Source organism: Mastacembelus armatus, chromosome 4, assembly GCF_900324485.2.
Source record: "Mastacembelus armatus chromosome 4, fMasArm1.2, whole genome shotgun sequence".
Lineage (NCBI taxonomy): Eukaryota > Metazoa > Chordata > Actinopteri > Synbranchiformes > Mastacembelidae > Mastacembelus > Mastacembelus armatus.
In genome coordinates, this window is record NC_046636.1 from 5,472,411 (window position 1) to 5,491,600 (window position 19,190).

At 40.4% G+C, this 19,190-nt stretch overlaps 1 protein-coding gene across 7 annotated transcripts in view; it reads left to right on the top strand.

The window, feature by feature from the left end:
• Positions 1-750: 750 nt before the first annotated feature.
• The window catches only part of lrp8 (low density lipoprotein receptor-related protein 8, apolipoprotein e receptor), a 134,058-nt gene continuing 115,618 nt past the window's right edge, over positions 751-19,190 (top strand). For all 7 annotated transcript variants that reach the window (XM_026323235.1, XM_026323239.1, XM_026323237.1 and 4 more), the window contains exons 1-2: positions 751-913; positions 1,862-1,987. In XM_026323235.1, coding sequence (XP_026179020.1) covers positions 847-913; positions 1,862-1,987 — 193 coding nt within the window. In that variant the 5' untranslated portion in view covers positions 751-846. The remainder of the gene's footprint in view (positions 914-1,861; positions 1,988-19,190) is intronic.

The window sequence follows — 19,190 nt, forward strand, 5'->3', positions numbered from 1 at the left end:
TCGAGCAGTAACAGTTGCTCATATTTTCCTATATTAAATTTCATTCGGCATTCATCCCAGTCCTGTTGCAGTGGACTAAATGGACTCTCAAACAAAAGTTACATTTCAATAGGACTGGTTTGAATAACACTCTCTGAAGAATACATGTTAAAGCCAGTTCTTTCTAAAGCTCACATAGTTTCCATTCTGTTTTCTTTGTTTAATCCAAATGATTAAAGTTAAGGTTTTATTAGGGTTGAGTGCAGGACACTTTATGGGGATTTTCTGGATGTTTTGTCACCTTATTGTTGCCAGGCAACCAAGAAAGTCTCCAGGAAATCCACTAACAAATTATTCTTGGGTTTTGTAGTCCATAAACGAGTAAGATGTATGAAGTAGATGTGCCAGCAGGATATTTCTGGTGTGTAGGGGTTAAAGTGGCATCAGTCTTCTCGTCTCTTACAAGTGAAATCACAAGTGTCCTAAAGTGTCAAACTTAAAGTGACTTACTAACAAAACCACATGTCTGGTCGTCTCTAACAACTGTTCCCAGGTCAGCCATGGCTCTGCAAACTAAAAGTACGTGAAGCAGCCGGATGTTCGTGACTCAGCCGTTTCTACTAAAGAGCGTTTAGATGTAGGTTTTCTACCCATTTCGTGAACCGCGGCCACCAGCCCCAGCTATCCCGCCCACATGAGCGTCACTGATTCAAATTGCCGGAGAGAAAGCGGCGAGTCAGGCTGATCACACGCTCAGTCACTCAGGAGCCAAGGCAGAGAGAGGAGCACACAGAGCGACCGAGACGCTGGGGATTCTTCACCGGTTTGTTTCCCTCTCACAGCCGTAGACCCCACCGGGATCTAAAGATGTGGACAGAAGTCGGAAAGCTTGTGCTGTTACATTTGTTACTCATGGAGCTTCATTGCGCTAAAGGTAAGCGTCTTCTCTCGGCGAGGAGGTACATTTGCATGGCATCAGGACGAAGCGACGCTCTGGGGGATCGTAGCCTACTGAAAAACGACTTGTGTCGGTGTAGTGCGGGTCTTCGTAGGCGCCGCACTGACGCGACTTTGGGACACTCGGGTTTGGCTGCACGGAGACGCAGAATGCAGCGGCTCACACCTGGATCGCGACTTTTGTCCGCGCTGTGAATGCGATCATCGGTGACGTGAGGTGACAATAAGCGGAAGATCGCACAACCCAACACGTGTCCAAACGCAGTACGCTGATGGCTCAGAAAGAGAAAGCTGTTTGGTAGAGATGTGCAGGCTGCTGCAGTCAGTGCAGGTTGGATGCTGTTGCAGCCAAATAACCGTTTAAGAGATGTTCTTTGTGTAACGTGGCAGGGAGGCGGTGTTGATAGTTAGGGTCGGATGTTACTACTGACACATTAACGCCGGTCTAAACATAAGTGATATTCACGTCACAGAAGCCGAGAAAACACACAAAGAAGTGGCCAGTTCCGGGACAAAGCTGACCCACCGGGTGGTTTATAGCAGAAATATCCATTTTCACTTTACAAGCCCCCGTTAACTAAATGTCTGCCCACAGCAATTTCCTGTGTGGTGTGTTAGGTGTTTGTTATTTGCAGCGTGGATGTTGCTGTACTATAAACATGAGTTCTTTAGTGCTGCAGTTTGTAGATGAGTCTTGTTTTGCTGTAGGGTGTGCTTGTTTAAAGTACTTCTACATCCTTTTTACTCTCAATGACCCTTAACTCCCTCACTTGGGATCTGTAATTCTGACTTTGAAAGAGACTTTACTGTGTTGTTCCTGACTCTCATAGTCTATTCCCCTGTGATGTTGTAACTGCTGTGCACGTCCTCTTCACTGAATGCAACACACAAGTGCTTCACCGCCTGTCCTTTTCTGACAACACAGGAACTCATACAGAGTCGGAGTGTGAAGCTGGCCAGTTTCAGTGCAAGAACGGACGCTGCATCCCAACCCTGTGGAGGTGTGATGAGGATGATGATTGCACAGACAGCAGCGATGAGGAGAACTGCCGTAAGTAGCTCAGAGTGTGTTACACTGCTGAATGTAATAATGCTAGATAATGATGGCTCTGCTTGCTGCCCCTGGACCTTGAATTGACCGACCATCATATGCATTACAAACAGGGGTTTAGGACAAGGGCTTAGAAACATTTACATGTGAAGGATCTATGATTTGTCACACGTGTCACAAGACTAACACTGGTTGAAGATTATACATTCTGCTGTCTGATATGAGCTGGATAACTGCAGAGAGCTGATTATATCCATGTTGTAACTGTTGAATGAATGCTGTACTCAGAGTAAGCTCCTTATCATTTTGCTTTGGGCCCCTCTGGAATCTCCCGTCAGTAGTTAGTCTGCAGATGTCAGTATCAGAACTGCTGATCCTGGATCACTGGTCAGGTCACGTGGCCACAAGAATTTTATTCATGTCTCAATAACTTCATATCCTCAACAAATCGATGACACGAGGAGAGCTGGGTCAGAGCAGGTCTATTTCATATCATTATTACTGTTATTGTTACTCTTTTCTAGCTCTGTCTGTGCAGAGATTTTGTCAGCACTGTTATCGGTGACATATACTATACTGTCTAATAATGCTTTCCATATATAACAGCTTCACACACTGAGCCATGTCTAAAATAGGGTGATAAAACTGTACGTGTCATGACATCTCACTGCTGAGTGATGCAGTGTATTCTACTGTAAATCCGATGGCTCTTACATACTTCTGATTACAAACTGGCCACTTTTCTGTTTTCTAGGGCACTTCTCTTTCTCTGGGCAGTTGGTTTATAATTGGAGTTTAGAACACAAAATTTGATATATAATATTGGGCAATCAAATATTTCCTCATGTTCTTGAGAATTGTATAAAGAAGAGTAGTAGTAATTTGATTTCATTTGAACTACATCTCCCTCTGTTCCGTTCAGGAAATTGCACAGACAACCAGCCGAGTAATCATGGCTTATGAATTTGTCACAGTACTAATTGCTTGAATGGTTTTATTAGTGGCCAATTGATTCATCGCTCATCAGCACAGCAATCCTGGGATTCTCCCATGTGATATGTCCACTACCGTGGTGGTCACTGAATATCTTGGAAGTTCCCTGCATGAATACCATGACATTTACAAATGTAGCTCATTGACTGGAGAGACTGATTGGGATTATTGGGCATTTAGTGGGCAGTGCTTGATGGGAGCAGAATGAGATTTTAATGAGCTCTCCTCCACTCTAAGCAGGTTTACTTTTGTTTGGTCTAGGCATTGCTCAAAGAGAATGTGAATATGGTACTTAAACGTCACGGTGACAGGCTCTTCTTTTAACTGAGTCTCTTTATGACAGAAATGTGCTCTGCTGTTTTCCTTTCATACTCTTTTGCTACATATTATGTAAGCTTCATGTGTGTTATGCTTTCCTCCTTGGCTCATCTGTTGCACTCTCAATCTCTTACCATGCTCAGCCTCTACATTTATCTACTTTGCCCCTCTTGCTGGGTCTTAAAAACCCCCATCCCTTCCCTGATTTACTTGCTCTTTCTTGCACATGCTATTCTTTCTCAACCTGTGCTGGAATTTGGGTGTTTCTTTCTAAAAATCTGTCTCACTTCCTTGGCAATGTGGCACCCATTTTTAATTCTCCTGTGGGCACCTTGGCAGTGCAAATGCCAAAGAGGCTATGCCCACTCGTCTTACACCCACAAAGAGCATCAGCTGACAGGTTGGTTGGAGATAAATCCAACAGTGTGACGCCGGTTGCCGGAGTAATGCTCAGTGGATGGCAGCATGCCAGCCCTTCGAACAGATGCCAGCACTGCCACTGTGCCCCCTCACCAAAACCCAATATCACCAGCAGAGCTCAGCGGAGGGGGGAGGAGGTTCAGGAGGAGAAAAGATGGGACAGATTTGATTGAGAGCAACAGAATGGTGTAGGGCAGAGATGATGAGGGAAACAGGAGCAGAGTAATTTTGGAAAACAGGCAGGGGGCAAATGGAAAACGGAGAGAAGCTATCGCATAATTGCGTAGAGAATTGAGGTAAGGCTAGTCTAGCAAAGCCAACAAACAGGTTATGGTTCTGTCATTGTGGTGGGACAAAGACAAATTGGCTTGGTACAGACATCAGTTACAATAGGTTGGACATGAAAAGATTGACAGTGCCTGCTTTCGCTAAGAATTCACTGTGGAGTGACCAGTTAAAGATCATGGACTTTTCTGTGGTTAAACATCTGGTTAGACGTCACAGTTTGTTGTGACTATTTTTGTTCAAATTACAGTTTAAGTGCAAAAAGTTGCAAAATGAGTACATTTAGGTTGTATTGAGGTTCATGATATTGATCACTGGATAAACTTAAGTTTTTGTTGTGTCTGCCTCTCTCCAAGATTAAGATAGAACTGTGAAGTTTTATTTTTAGAAGTACCACAAATGCTGTCGTTTGATTGAGCTCAATTTGGTATCTACAACGTTTGGGAATTTCAAGTGTGCACTAAAGCAACAGACTTACATAGATTACTTATACCATTGAGTGCTGTTGCTACCTTGACTGAAATCATCCCTATTGTTGAGAACAACAAAGTGTAAATGCACCTGGAATGATGCTATCCTACAGTGTCATCCAGACCTGTTACAACTGTTTGCTGGTGTGTGTCTGTGTATAAGCTACAGTATCTGTTTGTATACCTTTCAGTCAATCATCACCCATCTGTATGTACAAACATGCAGGTGTCTCACAGCAGGGATGACCCCTATAGCATCCTGCATCTAGCAGCTGTATTAGAAGAAGTCTTGGTTGATCGGGTTATCCTTTGTCTTTTCTCTCCTTTCTTTCCTTCTTTTTTCTTTTTCTTCCTATTCCTATCCTCCCCTCTCCTTAATTCTCAACATGCCTCTTGGTAAATTCTGCTCTTGTTGCCCTGGGAGACGGTAAAGTGGTAATGCTGGTGGGGATTTTGTGCTGTCTTTGTAGTGAACACAACAATCTTGCACACGTGTGTACGCATATATGGCAACTCTCAACCTTGGCACAGCTCTCAGTGACCTATATTTTGGTTGTAGGCTACAGAGGAAAAAAGCCTTATCATTTTACTGAGGATTTAAGTGGATTTCAATGTGCCCAATCCAAAGTGCAACTGTAAAAATAACTGCATATCTGAATCATACACTAGCTTTCAGTTGTGTTCTCTCTGTTCTGTTGTGTCATCTTCTAATGGCTTTGGTTACACTGCACTGTAATGCCTGCTCTGTAGGTTTTTTAAAACATACATGCATAAACTTGAAATGATGAAAAATTAATTGAATTCAGTTTTGGTAATTGTTTGACTATTTATCCAACACAAATGAGGAATATTTGGTTGTCACAGCTTCTCATTTTCTGCTTTTCTCTAACCATTGAAAATCTAGGTTTTGTATCAGTGCTTTACATAAAACAAGCACCTCTTTCAGGATTCTAGGACAATGTGATGTGTATTTTCCAAATTTTTCTGGTAAGACAAAGGATAGGATACAAACTTCGAATCCTAAGTCCTCAATGAACCCTGAAAAACAAGGGGATGGAAACAGAACACAGGGTGGGAAGAAAGTTGTTTTTGAGCTTTGTGTGTGTGTGTGTGTGTGTGTGTGTGTGTTACAGCAGGACAATGAGTGTGACCAGGTCTGAAAAGGGGAGCGTCTTCTCTGCAATCTGAGACCAGTTTCCCATACAGAAGACATCACAACATATTTCACGCTACCACTCTGTGTGTGTGTGTGTGTGTGTGCGCGCGCGCGCGTGTGTGCACGCGTGTGTGTGTGACCCTGGTCTCACACATGCATAACATTATAATAAGAGACTGCAGAGAAGTGCTTCAGGCATAAAAGGCATTATGCTGATAGGCTCACACAAACACATTTTGGTCACCTGCTGACACACAAACACAAATGTAGGTCTGTTGTGCTTCTGTAATTATGAGGACACTTGTTGATATAATGTATTACGCAGACACTTACATGTACCCATGTACAGTCTTAACCATCACAGACATTTAGCTGTGATGGTTAAGACTGTATGTTTTTCTAAAATCTCTAACCCCAGTCCTATCTTAAACCTCACTTTAACTTAAAATCAAGAGTTAGCCCCCAAGCAGCCCTTTGAAGTTATAAAGACTTTGTGCAGTTTCTTCACTGCAGTGGTTTTGAACAGAAATTTGACCACACTGCATACATCAACACACACACAAACACACACTGCTCTCTGTGGCACAGTTGGGGGTTAGTCTTTTAATGTGAGTACAAGGTTAAGGAGACCAGTAGCCCAGTCAATTACCTGTAAACACACACATAAATACACTCACGTTGTGTACGTAGTAGCAGGACTGTGTGGCACAGTGAAGAGAGATTAAATTGAGAGTCACACAAAGGACAAAACATAGACACAAAGATTAGAGGCAGTGAAATTCATAATATTTTGTACTCTGCATTTTTTGAATAGGTCTAAATCCAGGTGTGTATGTGAGATATGGGGGGGGTGTGTGTGTGTGTGTGTGTGTATGGGACTAGCAGCTGCAGGGAAAAAAGAGAACTGCTGTTCTTTGTGTCTATTGAGACACTGTGGGACATTATTTGCGTGTGCGTGTGTGTGCCTCTGCGTTTCATCTGGTCATCTTTGTGTGTGGTGAGAAGGCATTATGGAAGGGATGAACAGATTTGGGGAAACTAACTAGGTGTGAAATTTCAATAAATCTACTAGTTTTGGACATAATTTCCAAACACTAGTTTCCTGTGCTATGAGGAATAATTACCAACACGTTGAATGTGCCACCTTTTGAGCCTTTTCTTTTTCTTCTGCCTTCAGTAGTGGGCAGTGAGCAACCACTGCTTTAAGTGATAAGAACATAGAAACAAGCACTATACATGTGGGAAAAAAATCCATGCTTTAAGTCGAACTTCAGTTTTAACTTTAACTTCAACTTTCATAACACTTTGTTGGGTGAGAGTGGAAGATTCATGTTTTCAAAGTGAGGAAATTAGAACTTGAAGCTAAATATTGAGGCTGTACAAACTGCTGCTGACAGTTTGGTGTAGGAGTTTTTATTGATTGACTGTACTCTTTGTTTCCTAAGATATGGAACATGGTGATTGTGATAAAAAGATTGTGGCTTCATTTTCTCAGCTGTATTGAGAGTTTAGTCATACACCTTTACGCTTCATTCAATCTAATAAATGAAAACTAACATTGTATAAATAAAACATCAGACTTCTTATTTGAGATGATGCTTTTCTAGCCCTCTGTTGCTCTGTTGACTCAGTAAACCGTGAGACTCCCAGCTGGCTAAGCTTTTCTAAAACGTCATGCGTTGCTAAAAGATTAAACATAATCAAGTAGTCATGATGTCACATGCAGCATTGCAATCCTGACAAATGACAAACCAAACACAGGCCAGGGCGTCACCTTTGGGAGACACTGTATCATGCTCTAAAAGCTAATAATACCTGCCATGCTGAATATGTGTTGGGTGCAGCGGTGCAGAACATCAGCAGGGTAATTTTAGCTGAGGTCAGTGCTGGCCTGAAGCGTTTGCTCTTGCTCTTTTCTTTCTCTCCCTCCTCCTCTTCGTGTCCATCTTGCTCATATTTGCCCATTTTCTCCCTCTTGCTCCCTTTCCATCTTTTTCTTTCTGTATCTTTTACTGTACTGTCTGTTTTTCCTCCTTTGCGTGAAAAAATTCGTTTGCATCAACATCAAGGGGTAGGGGTGTGAAATGCAGCATGTCTGCAAGGAAGAAGTAGATACTGTGTGTGTGTTTGTGTGAGAGAGAAAATGAGACTTACTGTCCATCTACATACTTGTAATCCAATTAGCGATTATCACAGCGGGTGAGAATCTGCACTGTGAGAAGTATGCGTAGATAGGATGGGATGAGCTGCATGGTGAGTTTTCCTTTGCCTCAGGGCTTGTGTTTCAGAGAAAACACAGATAGGAAGGGCTGGTGAATTTTCTTCTGCCTGAGGACTCATTTCTTTTTCACTTTGTATATGTTGATACACAGAAAAACAGCCGCATTTCCCTCATTTTCTTTGTCTATTTTGCCTCATTGCTTCTAACAGATTAAGGGCATATTTATTAACATAAGGTTTTTGAGACTATTTTGTATGTATGTATGATAGTATGGTGAAACTGTATAGAATAATAATTCTTGAAGTTCAATTCCTTTTTAATGCATCATAAAAGGCAGACAGACGAGCTTAGAGATGGTTAAAAGCTGCTAAACAAGGGTGAATGTTGGACTTACTTTCACAAAGCGAATGGAAACTTGACCACAAATGGATGCTGGTCCATGTAATAAATATTAAGTGCTTCAGCATGTTCACATACCAATTTTATATGGTTATAATATGCCAGTGTTGAATGTTTCTTTAATTTTTTAATGTTCCATGACAGTGAAAGCTCACTAATTTAGTCCTATGCCAGCTACTTTTAACTGACTCTGAATAGAGCTTTAATGAGGCAGTTGCAGTTGCAACATAATCTGTTCTTTATCAGTGTGTATTGAAACATGTGGTATATCAGAAAAGAACTTTTAAACCAAATCACACCTACACTACAATAACAGCCTACAGCATAGTTTTTTTTTGTTTTTTGTTTTTGTTTTTTTAAAGTTGAGCACTCTACCTGGGGCAGCACAGTGGACAAGTGGTTAGCGCTGTTGCCTCACAGCAAGAAGGGTGACCCATCAGAGGCCTTTCTGTGTGGAGTTTGCATGTTCTTCCTGTGCTTGCGTGGGTTTACTCCGGGTTCTCCAGTTTCATCCCACAGTCCAAAAAAAAAAAAACAAAACAAAAAAACATGTATGTCAGGTTGATTGGTGACTCTAAATTGCCCATAGGAGTGAGTGTGAGTGTGTGAGGTTGTTTGTCTCTATGTGGCCCTGTGATGGACTGGTGACCTGTCCAGGGTGGACCCCTGCCTTTCACCCAAAGAGAGCTGGGATAGGCTCCAGCAGATCCCTGTGACCCTGGTTAGAACTAAGCAGGTATAGATGATGGATGGACTCTGCCTGTTGATATGACTGACACTTAACATCACATAACTTCCTCTGACCTGATGAATGAAAGAAAAGTAATAGATGTTTAAAAATGATTCAAGGTTAAGCACACAGGAGAAGAGAGTTAGTTGGGGCAAGTTTGTAGAAGGTAATAATAAAGAAACTTTTAATAGTTGAATTCTTGTTTTTCCTCTTCTGTTCTCCTTTCTCTCCCTAAATCCTTCTGTCTTCTCTGTCAGAATTAACTCATCCATTTTTGACAGATTACCTTGTGTTATTTGTCTGCTCTGCTGTGCTGCAAAGTCACATATTCAAAGTCCAATAACACCACAATCCTATTTCCTCACTGGGTGTGTGTGTGTGTGTGTGTGTGTGTGTGTGTGTGTGTGTGTGCTGGTTTGTCTCTCGTGTGTGTGTGTGTGCTGGTTTGTCTCTCATTCTTGTGTATCTATTTGTGCCGGTGTTGTTGTGTTGTGCTGTTGTCTCCCTCCCCAACCCTGTCAAGTCTGACAGGGTATCATGGCATTAATCCCTGGCTCAGATTAACTGAATATCTTCATGTGCTGCATTTTATTATTTACATTTGCTGTAATCCTGTTTTTCACCTTGCGCTCTGTCGCCTAGTATATGCAGTCACAGAGTGGTGTATGAAATGACAACTAAGAATGCTGATGAATAAAACATAGCTGCTAATACCAGCCTGCTGGGCTGACACCAAGATAGAGCCCCTGACTGCTGCATGTCAGAAGTTTTCATAAGTTTTACATCAAAGTTACAAATTGGGAAGAGACTTAAGTCTGACTCAAATTTTCCTATTGCTGTAGTTGCTACTTCTTTCTCTGTTCTGTTTCTATTCTTTCTTTACACTGTCATTTAATTTTTCAGCCCCATTTTAATCTAAATTCTACTCTGCTTGCTCTCTGCCTATGACCCGAAAACTACTGGAATTGCTTCTTCGGTCTCAGTGTTTTGTCTATTTTCTGTAGTGGCGAAGAAGGTAATAACTTTGGTAAAAGTAGTAGCTTGAGCAGTTGCAAATTTGGTGTGTGTTGTTGTGTATAGGTCTCACTAAATTACACACATACCTTTTTAAAACATTCTTTTCCCTCCTCCATGTTTCTTCCTGTCCTTGCTTATACCTTTCTCACATTTGTCCTTATTTTGCACTCTCCCCCTATCACCCTTTCCGTCCATCTGGATTTGTGAATGAAGCTGTTTATGTAGATTTCACACACAACATATCTCCTTCACACACACCCCTTGCCTGCTGCTAAGCCTGGGAATGGGTCTTTTACCTTCAGGGGATTTTGCTTGTCATTCGTTGCGGGATGTTGGGGCGAGGTGGTGCTGGGGAGGAGTCACTCTTTGATGATATAGCTGGTGCTCAGTAATACCAGTTATCAGAAAGAAGACTGGTGTGACACAAAATCAGGACACAAACACACAGCCTATATTTTGGATATATACACAACGGCAAGGTAACATTTTACCTGCAGTGTGTTTCACTACCATTACACAATGACACAGTGTCAACATGGGGGGATTAATGGGTGAGAGAACTGTTAAAAGTTAGGGTTGTGGACATTTTCCACAGTTGAAAGAAAAAATAAAAGATCTCCTGTTCTGATTATCCACAATCCTGATTTAAAAGTCCTTCCTTTTGGAGATATTGATGTAAGGATTACAGGAAGTGTGTTTGAAATGAAAAATAAGAAGCTGATGTCCTGTAGTTGTTGGAGCAGCCTGAGCACTCTCTTAGAATGTATTGATGAGCAAACTGCACTTGAACTGTGTGGCATATTAGCTGCTTTGCAAAGGTTTCAGTTTGCAGTTTGAAGATACTACATATCAGCTTCTGGTGCTGGAGCTGCTTTCTATGTCATGTATGTTATGTAATTAAAGTATAATGTTTTTCATCAGATCTGCTCGACTGCTTGGTCCTTTCCCTGCGTCCTCACCTCTTTCCTCTTTCCTGGCATGGCTTCACTCCTGTGCTGACTCTTTGTCTGTGCATCCTTCATCTTCCTCCCCAACATCCTATTTAGTATCACTGGAAGCAGTGCTTGAATCCTCGGAAGGAGGGTAATACCTTTTTGTTTAGTTTTTTTTTTTTTTGGCTTCAGTCTTTCTCAGTCTTTGTCAGTGATACCAGCTGTGTGGCTGTGGCTTGCTAATGCTTTTGATGTACTGTTGTTTTTATTTATTTATTTTGGTTCTTAGTGGAGGTTTAGTGCTAGTTAGGATTAGTTTAGTTTCAGTTAGGATCTTAAAACTCATTTTATGTGAAACCCTGCAGCCTTTTCAGCTGAGTGTGGCTGCAGCCCACTGTGACCCTGAATTGGACAAGTGGTATAGAGAATGGACGAAGGTCACAGATGGTCCTTGTTACAGAGACACAGATATTACTCTGGAAAGCATTTGAAATTTTAAACCAATGTCGACAGGGATACTGTGACTAGTTGTGTTTGGTTGAGGTTAAGAGAGATGGTGGAGATTGGTGTCACACCATAAAGGCAACCAGAATAGTAAGATGAGCCTGTTTGTAACAAAAATAAATAAAAGAGGTAAATCCCTGGCCGCCATGTCCCATCTGCTTGTTGTTATGCCTTGTTGCTCATGAATTTCCACTTTGCAGTGCCTGCAGTGCTCAGGTGCAACCACCACTAAATCCTATACTATACTATATTTAAAGCCCCAACATTTAATCCTCACAAGTAAACATCCAAAAGAACTTTCCCAGGTAGCCATGCAGGGAGCCTAGAGCCTGTGATGTGTGTTAATATGACCTCTCAGGGAGAGATTCAAGCCTGTGGATACACAGTATTCTGATATTTTGGTTTCAACAGACTGGTTCATTTCTGCGTTTAGTTACGAGGATAAACAGATGCACAGACTCCCATGGATAAAAACCATAAAATGGACATTTTAAGCTTGGAAATATGTGTACACACAGGATGCTGCTTCTTGAATTGTTTTATTAAATTATGACAAGCTCAACCTAGACCCACTATAACACACGTACACGCTTCTCTCTGCATGGAACAGACCCAGTGACCCAGTTGTGACAGAAGGTAATAGTTAAGTACTGTATAACTGGCCCATGGTGTTGTTACTGTGATGTTTTTCCTGCCTTTATTGGCTTTATTCCACCTCCTTTGGCTCAGGCATGGCTGCATTGGTCCAGTTTTCTGTGTGAGATGATGCTTTCATAAATGATCAGACAGCTAAATTAAACCCTGGCACTATATGAACAAAGTTCCAGTTGATTTTACTTTTGAATTGTACAGTTTTGATTTTGAAGGGAAACATAACAGCCTAAGATTTGCCCGTTAAAATATTCTGATGAGCCATCTGTTAAGAATTCATATTCCACATTGTGGGCATTCTTTATACACGCTTTACTTTAATTTATGATTTCAAAGTCATGGTTCATATGCTAAACACAATGTTGTTTCTTTTTTTTTTTTTTTTTTTTATCAAAGTAGAATACTGTCTTAAAGTAAAAGCAAAAGGCTGTTTCGGGGGAAAGGAACGTTTTTTTTTTTTTTTAGCAAAAATATTGATCTTCTTGTCTGTGAAAGACAGAGGTGAGTGACGGTGAGTCAGTCAGCTTTTTTCTAATATGCTAATAAGTCTTATGGTTTCCAGAAACATCTCTTCTACATCTCTTTTTTATTTAAATGTAAGTTGATCAAAAATCCATTTTTAATTCTACTTGAACAGGTTGCTCTATGTAATTTTGTGACAGTTTAGCAACTGTGCAGACCGAAGAGATGAAATATGATGTTCTGGTATCTGCTTCTTATAACAAGAAGCTACTGCATAAAATAGTAAACAATATTAGCATGAGTTCTTACTATAATAAGTCCAACAGTACTACCGGTAATTTGAAAATCTTTATATTAAAGTGATTTGTCACCTGATTCTATCTTTGACATACCGTAACTCTGAGCAGGTTCAAGTCTTAGTACAACTTTGGAAACTTTTTTTTCTGGTTTTTACTGTCCATGATGGGCTGTGGGATGGAGGGACAGGTTGTCTTCTGCTTAATGTAAACAGACATTAAAAGAATGAGTGTTTTTGTGCATTTCAGCATGTGTGCATTTGTAATTACAGGACTCTTGTACATATTAAAGAGTATACATTTTTTTCCGTTTTCCAAACTTGAGATGTTTGGTTGAGTCAAAGTACAATTTGAGGTAGACAGAACAGAGATTGAAATAGAGGGAATGAAGAGAAAAACAGCACGAGATTTGCAACTGATGGGAAGATAAAATAAATTCTATCTCCTTTCATATGTGCTTGGGGAATTGATGGAGCGGTGTAAAAGTGAATGTGGAAAGAAGCTAGAGATACCAGCTTTAAGAAAAGAAGATGATCTTGTTCATCAAAATGCATATATCAGATTATTCTGGTTGTAATGTCATTTTAGCACCAAGTCCCCAGAGGGTGCTTGGAGATACATCTGGCAAATTGATTTCAATAAATGGCAAATTTCTACTTCACTTAGTAAATGAGAACAATTGCAGTTGTGTGGGTCTTTGATGTATGGGGGATGGGATGATATCAATGCTTTCCTTGCTGTATCTTCAGATGGCAATAGTAGTAGAGAGTGTGGGTGTTTCCATGAATGTCTGTGGGTGGAAAGGGAAGGGGCTGCAGGATCCTTGGGCAAATAAATCTTTAATCATGTGCTTGTTTAATCATATTTCATTTAATTGTCCCTGTATATCGATTAAAGGATGGTGGCATTGTAGTTTAGAAAGTGAGTTTCTATAGATGTATCTTCCATAAGTAGCGTTTTTACATCATTCTTAACTGCCCTTTCTTCATTGTAAGTCTTTCTGTGTCACTCTGCTGAATGCTTTTTAATCAACACGAAGAACCATGCAGAGGAGGCAGAATTGTTCATGTGCGGATGTACTGTGATTGTGTTGTGTGTTGAGGCCAGAAGAGACAGCTGTGTGTGTGTGTGTGTGTGTGTGTGTGTGTGTGTGTGTACTGTATTTGTATCTGTAGATTCTTTTGCTTTCTGCAGGTCTAGCAGCTTCCTGAAATCAATCATAACATTTGTGCAGTGATAGAAATGGATGCATTCATTGATTAAACTGATAAATGGAGTTGTTTGCCATGCTCAGTAATGATGTATTCTGTAGGTGAACGACAGATGGTTTTTTTTTTTTTTTTTTTTTTTTTTTTTTTTTTTTGTCTGTTTCTGTCCGTCGTTTTATTTGTAATGATAAACCCATTTTGTTATAGAAGATACATGAATTATGGCCAAACTTCCTTTAATTTTGTCACACACGTTTATGCTCACCACAAGGGATGAGCTGTGCACAAAGTGTGAGTCATTTTAAAGAGGCATGAACTAATTGCATATGCTTCTGAGGTGTTCCAGGGATGAAGGGTTTCCTGAGAGAGAGAGAGATTCCAAAGGTGATCATTAGCTGTGAGGGACTGTTAAGCCACTGACCGCTGAAAATGGAAGAGTCTGACCATTTGTTGTTCAACATGTAGACCCTAGACTTGGACTAAAGCAGACACTGATGATGGAGGGAGAGTCACATGGGTCAAAAAATACATGTTCATCTTTACTTGACTTGGGACAACACGCATAGTTTGTGTATGGTTATTGTGTGTTAGTCAGAGAATGTTGAAAACAACAAAGATCAAATCAATAGAAAAACATGTATGCATTTGCACACATACTGTGCAACTTACTGTGCAGCAGCATGTTTATGATGCGTGCTGAAAATATTTATTTTGACTATTCATTTTCTCCAGACTGCAGGCTGCAATCAGTAATCGGCGTCCTCTAATTTTGTTTTAATGGTTGTCAGAACACCAGGTCTCTGCCATGTCAGTTAAATGAACGGAAGTCCCTCAGTAAGTAATAAACAGACTATGAATGTGCAGGTAGCACCAAGGGTAATCTAAAACATTCCAATGGATTACGTGCGCTTCGCTGAAACTTGACCGGGACTCGTGGGGAGCGGTCGAAGAACATAATCCATTTTTTTCCAAATCAGCCCAACTAACCGAGGAAGCATGGTAATGAGAAAATAATTTGAGTTTCTTTTCTGCTGCACAACTGCTGAAAGTCTCTCTATCTCTCTGCCTCTATACTTTGCCTCGTACACATGACCACAGCAGAGTTTATTTTCCTCTTGCTTAGGTTTGTTGAATTCTAACTCTTATTGTTCCTCCACATCTTTTTATTTTTTCTTCCCTCTGCTAACCCCATTAAATGTAAAGACAATATTTGAGGACAGACCTGTTACCAGCTATTTCATATAAATCATGATACAACAGCAGCTTCTCAAATGTACAGCACTTTCTCTGGCTTATATCATTATCAATTTAAAACTTCTGGGTTATGGACTGTTGGTCAAACAAATCAAGCAGTTCAAGGGACAAAAACATGAACAGAAAAAAATTAATCAACTAGACCTGTTTTTTTTTCATCTCAAGTTTTTACAGTTGCTATTGTGTTTTTATGTTTTTATGTAGTTACCCATCTCTTTTACTTTCCTCAATAAAGCTAAGTGTATTTGGAGGTGCGTGTCAGGTGACGTGATGTTAGAGTCAAAAAAACTTTTAAAGTGTCAATTGTAGTTTAAAGTCTTGAGAAAATTGCTTTCACAGCACTGCAGGGTTTTAAAATAAAGAACAGAATTTCAGAGTCACACATAAACTCATGCACACCAGGTGGTGACATGGAGGGAAGAGACCCAATGAGTATGATGGTGCATTTGTGTGCTCTCAGTGTGAGTGCACCTGCTGCTTTGGAAAAAGGATGATGGATCCAAGAGGCAGCTGAACACTGTTTGGACTGACTCAGCTCTGTGTGTATGTGTATGTGTGTGTGTGTGTGTCTGTGTGTGTGTGTGTGTGTCTGTGTGTGTATCCGTCCATCCGGGCTTAAGGCTAAAGGGAATGGGAGAACAGGCAAGTTGCAGATCAATTTCCTTTTTATTGTGGTGGAGTGGAGACTTGAGATGCATGGCCTCCTGTGACCCAGATTCATTCCTCCTTTCTCCTTCTGCTCCTCCTCATTGGCACAGTGGCATTACATCAGAAGAAGGGAGAGACAGCAGCAGAGACATGCAGAAAGAGAATGGGCATGGAAGATTATGCTGAATTCTAGCTCATGATGAAAAAGAAAGGAAACAGAAGAATGGAAGTACAGGAATTGTTGCAAGAAAAATTTGAGAACTATGCAAGAGCACGAAAACTTAAAAGCATCAGTTGAGATGCCCCGCATCTTAAGAATATAGAGATTCAAGTGAGGAATACAATAGAAAAATTCAAAGATGTGGAGAAAAGAAAAAGACAACATAATTCCAAAATGAGTGATAAAGGAGGGGTAAAGAGTGCAGAGAAGAAATGCGAAGGAATAATTGAAATCTGGAACAAAGTAATGGAGACAGGGCTACATTACCCAGGAGAGCAGGTCTTTAGCAGGCATACAGCTATTATGTAATGCTAATTATCATTATAAACAGCCTCTATCTGTTTTGCTTCCTCTCCTGCTGTTTCAAAGAGTAGATTCCAGGCTCACATTGCCAGGTGGTGATCCAGCACAAGGCATGATGCACTCTGATTAACTAACAATTCCTGTTTGATATTACTCTGACCTTCCCTGCATGGATTTCCAATGAGTTCAGATTTCAGAGAGTGTGTTTTCTTTTTAACACTAGAAAGACCAGCCTGTTCAATCTGCTGTGTGAGGCCGGCACATCACTACACAGTGTTGTTGATGTCTGCACACACTACAGCATGTACCCATGAATTATACATGTAGTCTTGTCACATAGAAAATATAGCTGAATCAATAGAGCCATGATGGATGTTAATATGACACACTGTAAATAGATGTGTTTTTAAAGCAGAAGTAGCAAGAACTAGTTAACAATGAGATGGGAATAATATTAAATCACACCTGCCATTCTGACACACACTCTACTGATTTTTTTTTTTTTTTTTTTTTTTTTTTTTTTTTTATATAAAGGCTGTGAAAACTGACAAAGTCACAGCTGAACTCTATAATAGCTGTTAATTAAATACAGTACAGGATATTTAGATTGTATCCATTTGTGTATAAGTCTGCAGTAAAAGTGATCAGAGAAAGTTTTAAGGACATTTTAATTGAAACTATATAGACTCACTCCAGTAAATATAATATAACTAGTCGAACTCATGGTCACTGCCTGCCAGAAACTGTGAGGTGAAACAGCTGTACGACTGTGATACTGTAGAATTTGTGATCGTGCTGTCGTTTGAACGTGCAGGATTTGTATTCCCTCTTTGATTACTTTAAACTACAGGTTAAAAACATGTTGAACAACTACATTTAGTCTTTTTGTTTTGTTTTGTTTTTTTTTCTACAGACTGTTGGAATGGCTTTTGTCAATTGACCTGGTTAAACGATTTAAAATGTCAGTAACACCTAATTGATTCTGGAAAAATTAGGCCCTGTTGTGTGTCTGTCCTGCTGCAGACAGATATGGGTAAAGGTGAAGCGTTAGAATATATCAAATATCAGACAGGGTTTGAGGTAGCTACAGTACATTTCGACTGACTTTCCAAAAATCTGACAAAGACAACTGCCTGGTAGCAGAATTGCTAGCAGAAACGGCACAGACGAGGGTGTCTATTTGCCCTTTCCTTTCCTTCTGTGGCTGCCATCTGTTTACCCTTCATACACTTCACAATTTACAATTCAATTTCTAATTTACATTAATTGTTAACGCTGTACTTTATAGGTCTGGCATTTGTGTTGGAAACCTTATTTACCACAGCTATTTATATAAAAAAGAAAAACTAATTCTCTGCACAGGTATTTGGTCTGAATCTTGGTTTGCCTTGGCCCTCTTAAGCCTTATTTGGCTCAGTTTGCTATTCTATCACCCATGCATATCCTGCTAGCATACTTGCACAGATCTTGAGTCTGTCCAGTTCCACAGGAACCCTTCGATCCAAAAAAATAATCTTGGGAAGTGTGAAGGTTATAGCATCCAAAAGTGACTTTCTGCCACCCCCATGTGAACTGCAACTATGGGATGCCCATCTGTCACATGGAAAGGGAGAGCCATTTGCACACACAGACCCATGCACATACAGTACACACAATGTCATGCTGAGGTAAGGGAAATGGCTGATTATCCCCTGCGTGAATGTGTATGCAGTGAAGCGATGCAAGGGCATAACGCGCAGCTGAGACTCCAGCTTTGTCTGAACTGAGAAGTAGCATAGTATGTCATCACATACACATGCACAAATATAGACTATATAGAAACACAGCAATTTGCACACAGCAGCAGGATTTTTTCCGCATAGAAAAGAGTCAGTAAACATGCATGCACAAGCAGAATTAATCCACACACTGCATCCTCTTCTTTCTTTGTCTATATAAATCCGAGAGGTTTGCTGCATTTTAGTCCTGTGGTCTGATTGTAATTGTACGCTCTGGTTTCAGATTGGACAGGATTTCACTTAGCCTTCTAGGATTTGTCTTCCTAATCAGCATATATGTCTTTATATGTCTCCCTGCGTCCTTTTGCACCTCAAAGTAGGAGTTTTAATGAGTACAATAAGTGTATGTCAGTGTGAGGGGGGTGAGTGGGTATAATAATCAGTCGAGATATTAAGATATTCACCTCCTTGCTCTCATGTCTCATGCACTGAGCACACATAGGTCCACCTCATCAACACACACACTCATACGTAAAGCCAGCAGACCATGTAGCTCATTATTAAAAGCCCAGTGACCTCCATCTAAACAGACCTAAATCTGAATTATACTGCTGATGAGAAAAGCCTCATCCTTCACTATGTGGTCGTCACCTCATTTAACAAGAAGAGGCCCCAATCAGCTCCTGTCATTCTCTGTGAAATTCAACTCTCCTCGTTGAATGGAACCATTCATACAGTGTATATATTACAGCATTTTAACATAATTGTTGATTATGTTAAAACCCTTATACACATACATATACTCTGTCTTAAACACTTAGGTTAATGAAAAGAGGTTCTCAGTGCGTCTTCCTGCAGTGTTCAGCTGACTCTCAAGTCTCAGACTTGGTTAAAGTTAGAATAAAGTTAGCAGTGATTTAGGGTAGTGAAAGATATGACGGTTAACAGCCATGGTTCCTGCCTCAATGCCTTAAGTATTAAGTATTATTACTTAAGTG